The sequence below is a fragment of the Nannospalax galili genome, unplaced genomic scaffold, assembly GCF_000622305.1.
Source record: "Nannospalax galili isolate Female #2095 unplaced genomic scaffold, S.galili_v1.0 scaffold1400, whole genome shotgun sequence".
In the NCBI taxonomy this organism is placed as follows: Eukaryota; Metazoa; Chordata; class Mammalia; order Rodentia; family Spalacidae; genus Nannospalax; species Nannospalax galili.
Window position 1 is genome coordinate 465,318 of NW_008345995.1, and position 3,712 is coordinate 469,029.

Here is a 3,712-nt window from a genome sequence, read left to right on the forward strand (position 1 = left end):
TTTAGGTCTGGCATCTATGCACTGACATTGCTTGTTTGTTCCTTCCAGTAGCCTAAAGTTCTCGGAGGGCAAGAACTGTTTATAGTTCACTGATCACATCTTCTGTGTCCCAACCCTTGCTCAGCACATTGAAGTTCTCCATATGCGCCTTTGGCTCATTCTTTTTCCACTAAAAATGTGTAAGATCTAACTCTGCGCACAGTACTTCACAGGAGTCCTGCCTTGCAATTGGTGGATCCAGCACCACTGGGCCCTATCCAGTCACAGTCCATCCTAACCAGAACTCATGTTTCAAGTAATTTACCTCTCTCTGTGTCTCTCTCCCCCACCCACCTTTTTTTTTATGGTCCTAGGGATTACACCCAGGGTCTTGGTGCATGCTAGGCAAGTATACCTCTACTCAGGTATATCCCTAGCTCACCCCACTCCCTTAAAAAACACTTAATTTTTGAGGTAGGGTCTCAATAAGTTGCCCTGAGTGTCCTTGAACTCATGATCCTTCTACCTCAGTCTCCTGAGTAGCTGAGATTATAAACCTTCACCATCAAGCCTGACCCCTCCCCTCCAGTAAAACAAGCAAGGGGCTTAGCTTGATTGTGTTCTCTGTTGTGTTCAGTTTTCAGGACATCTGGTAAGCTACATGATACATAAAAGACTGACACATAAAAGAGCAAAACTTACAGTTCCAAGATGGCTTACAAGAAGTGGTCAAAGCTGAGAAGTTGTAGAGGTGAACAGGGCACTCCCAGGAGTGCCAAACCATTACTGAAAATGAGAGGCTGGAGAGATGGCTCAGCAGTTAGGAGTACTTGCTGTTCTTACTGAGGACCCAGCACCCACATGGCAACTCACAACTATCTGTAACCCCAGTTCCAGGGAATCCTCTGACTGCCACAGGCACCAGTCACATACGAGGTACTAGACATACACAGGCAAAACACTCATACACATAAAAATAAACCTAAAAAAAGAGAATGAGAATGAACCAACTTTTTTAAATCTAAGGGTTCAGCAGGAAACAGATGGATCAGGGTGGTCTACAAATCCCTGGACAGGTGTGAGACTTTGGGCAGACAGCAAGGGATGACCATTGCTTGGTCAGTACCCCAGAAGAGCCAGGCCATGTATATATACCTCAAAGACATTCCATGACACTCAAAAAATCAAATAAACCCTTGTTGTTGCTGTTCTTCTTCTTTTTATAATTTCTTGAGGGGAGGAGTTGAGACAATGCCTCTCAGTAGCCCCAGCTGGCCTAGAACTTGCTATGTAGACCAGGCTGGCCTCAGTCTCACAGAGCTCCACCTGCCTCTGCCTGGGATTAAAGGCGTGAGCCACCAAGCCGGGTCTGAAACCCTGGTTCTTAAGGTGTTCTTCGCTGAGTTCAAATACTCGCCTTAGAGAGTACCTGCAGACAATTCTTAGAGCTTAAACCTGGGTCACCTAGACAGCCCATTGACTACCTAACAGGAACTACAACTCCCATATGCACCGCGAGTACATGAAGTAAACCCGTGGTAAACTACAACTCCAAAAATGCCTTGGGAGAGAGCGCGCACGTAGGGGGAGCGGAGGGGCGTGGCCACGGCGGCTGCGCGGGACCGTTAAGTTTGAAACTTGGCGGCTTAGTCCTAGGGCGTGAGGTGGCGGGTTGCTTGGGAAGGAGTCGGGTACGCGGTTTTGTCTAGGGTAGGAGTGCAGGGTGGTCCGCTCAGCAGCTTCTACGGCCGGTCGAAGATTGAGGAAGGAAGCCCAGACGGGCGGCGCTGCCGAGGAAAGAACCACACGACGAGCTGGGGCCGGGAATACGGGATGGCGGCGGCCAAGAAGGAAGGGCTCGCCGTGAGGTGGGTGCGCGGAGGAGCGTCGGCAGCTGGTGCGCGGCGTGCGGGGCAGGGGCAGGGGCAGGGGCAGGGGCAGGGGCAGGGGCAGGGGCAGGGGCAGGGGCAGGGGCAGGGGCAGGGGCAGGGGCAGGGGCAGGGGCAGGGGCAGGGGCAGGGGCAGGGGCAGGGGCAGGGGCAGGGGCAGGGGCAGGGGCAGGGGCAGGCTTTGCTCCGAGAGTGGAACGAGGCCGGAGGAGGCCGGGACAGCAGGCCGCCCCGGAGCCTCTTCCTGCCGGCGTGGAGTAGGCTGGGCACACGGCCGACACGCAGCCTGGAATGTGTCCTGTGGAGGAGGTCTCTGACCTTGAAGACGTCTGAAATGTGGAATGTGCGGATACGAATGCCGCTTTACGGGATTTACTTGGATTTGAATGGGATCAACTGGGTTGTTGTGTTGAATAGACTACAGACAGAAAAATGGAGGCCCAGGGACCAGTTGAGACAAGGGGTGGCTTGGGCAACCAAGGAAGCAGTGGAGATGTTGAAAAGTGATAGATTTCTGGATATAAATATACATATATATGTATATCTATATAAATTTATCAGTTTAGTGTATGTGTGTGTGTGTGTGTGCGTGCGCGCGCGCGCGTCCACATTTGTGGGTCTGCGTGCCACGGCTCACGTGAAAGTCAGTTCTCACCTTCCACTATGTGGGTCCCAGGGATCCAACCCAAGTTGTCAGGCCTAGTGTTGTGCCTTAACCCTGAGCCATCTCACCTGCTGACTCCTTTGGCTGTATTTTGAAGGTGGAACCAACAGGAACGACTGACTGACAGGGTTTTGAGAGAGGCATCAGGGTTGTTTCTAAGATTTTTGTCTTGAGCAACTGGAACAGTGGAATAATTATTTAGTTGAGAAGAGGGAAGACTAGTTGGAATGGGTCTAGGAAGAATCTGGAAGAGAAAGGAAGGGGCTGTTGGACTCAGTTTGGAACATTTAACAGAGATAACTGAGATGGTGTTTATCGCTTTTAAGAACATGAAAAATAGTTTAGCTTGGTGCAGGCCTGTAATCCCAGCTTCTCTGGAGGCTGAGGCAGGAAGATGCAAAGCTCAAGGCCTGCCTGGGCTGCTGAATTCAGGGCTAGTCTCACAGCTTACTTCAAAACCTGCCTCAAAAATAAGAATAAAGAGGCTGAAAGTGATGCTTAGTGGTATAATGCCTGGCTAACATGATGAGGCTCTGGGTTCAGAGAGAAAAGAAATCAGATAAATTCATCAAACATTTACTCAGTGCTTACTAGTGTCATGGTTTTTATTAGACCATGGGGCACAAAAAGAAATGGCATGACTTGTACAGGAGTCACATAATACAGTTTGAAAGATGTGAATTGGGGCTGGAGACATGGCTCTGTGGTTAAGAACGCTGAATGTTCTTGCAGAAGACCCAGGTTCAAACCCCAGCACCCATATGGCAGCTAACAGCTGTCTTAACTCCAATCCAGGGTATCCAACAGCCTCTTCTGTCCTCCGCTGGCTTTGCACAACATAGGTACACTTGCAGGCAATACACACAAACACATTAAAAAAAAAAAAAAAAAAAAAAAGGCCAGGTGTGGTGGTACACACCTTTGATCCCAGCACTCGGGAGGCAGAGGCAGGCAGATCTCTGAGTTCAAGGCCAGCCTGGCAGCCTGGTCTACACAGTGAGTTCCAGGACAGCTGGGGCTACAGGGAGATCCTGTCTCAAAAAGACCAAAAAAAAGTGAATTATTACCACCCAATGTATTAATTACTTTCTGTCTTCCTCCTCTTCCCTTCTTCCTTTGCTTTATTTCTCCCTTCCTTTTCTCTCTCTCTCTCTCTCTCTCTCTCTCTCTCTCTCTCTCT

General features: G+C 49.9%; 1 protein-coding gene across 1 annotated transcript in view; it reads left to right on the plus strand.

The window, feature by feature from the left end:
- The first annotated feature begins 1,591 nt into the window (after positions 1-1,591).
- Bub1b (BUB1 mitotic checkpoint serine/threonine kinase B) overlaps positions 1,592-3,712 on the plus strand; it is a 75,924-nt gene continuing 73,803 nt past the window's right edge. The window contains exon 1 of the mRNA XM_008842313.3: positions 1,592-1,847. Coding sequence (XP_008840535.1) covers positions 1,813-1,847 — 35 coding nt within the window. The 5' untranslated portion in view covers positions 1,592-1,812. The remainder of the gene's footprint in view (positions 1,848-3,712) is intronic.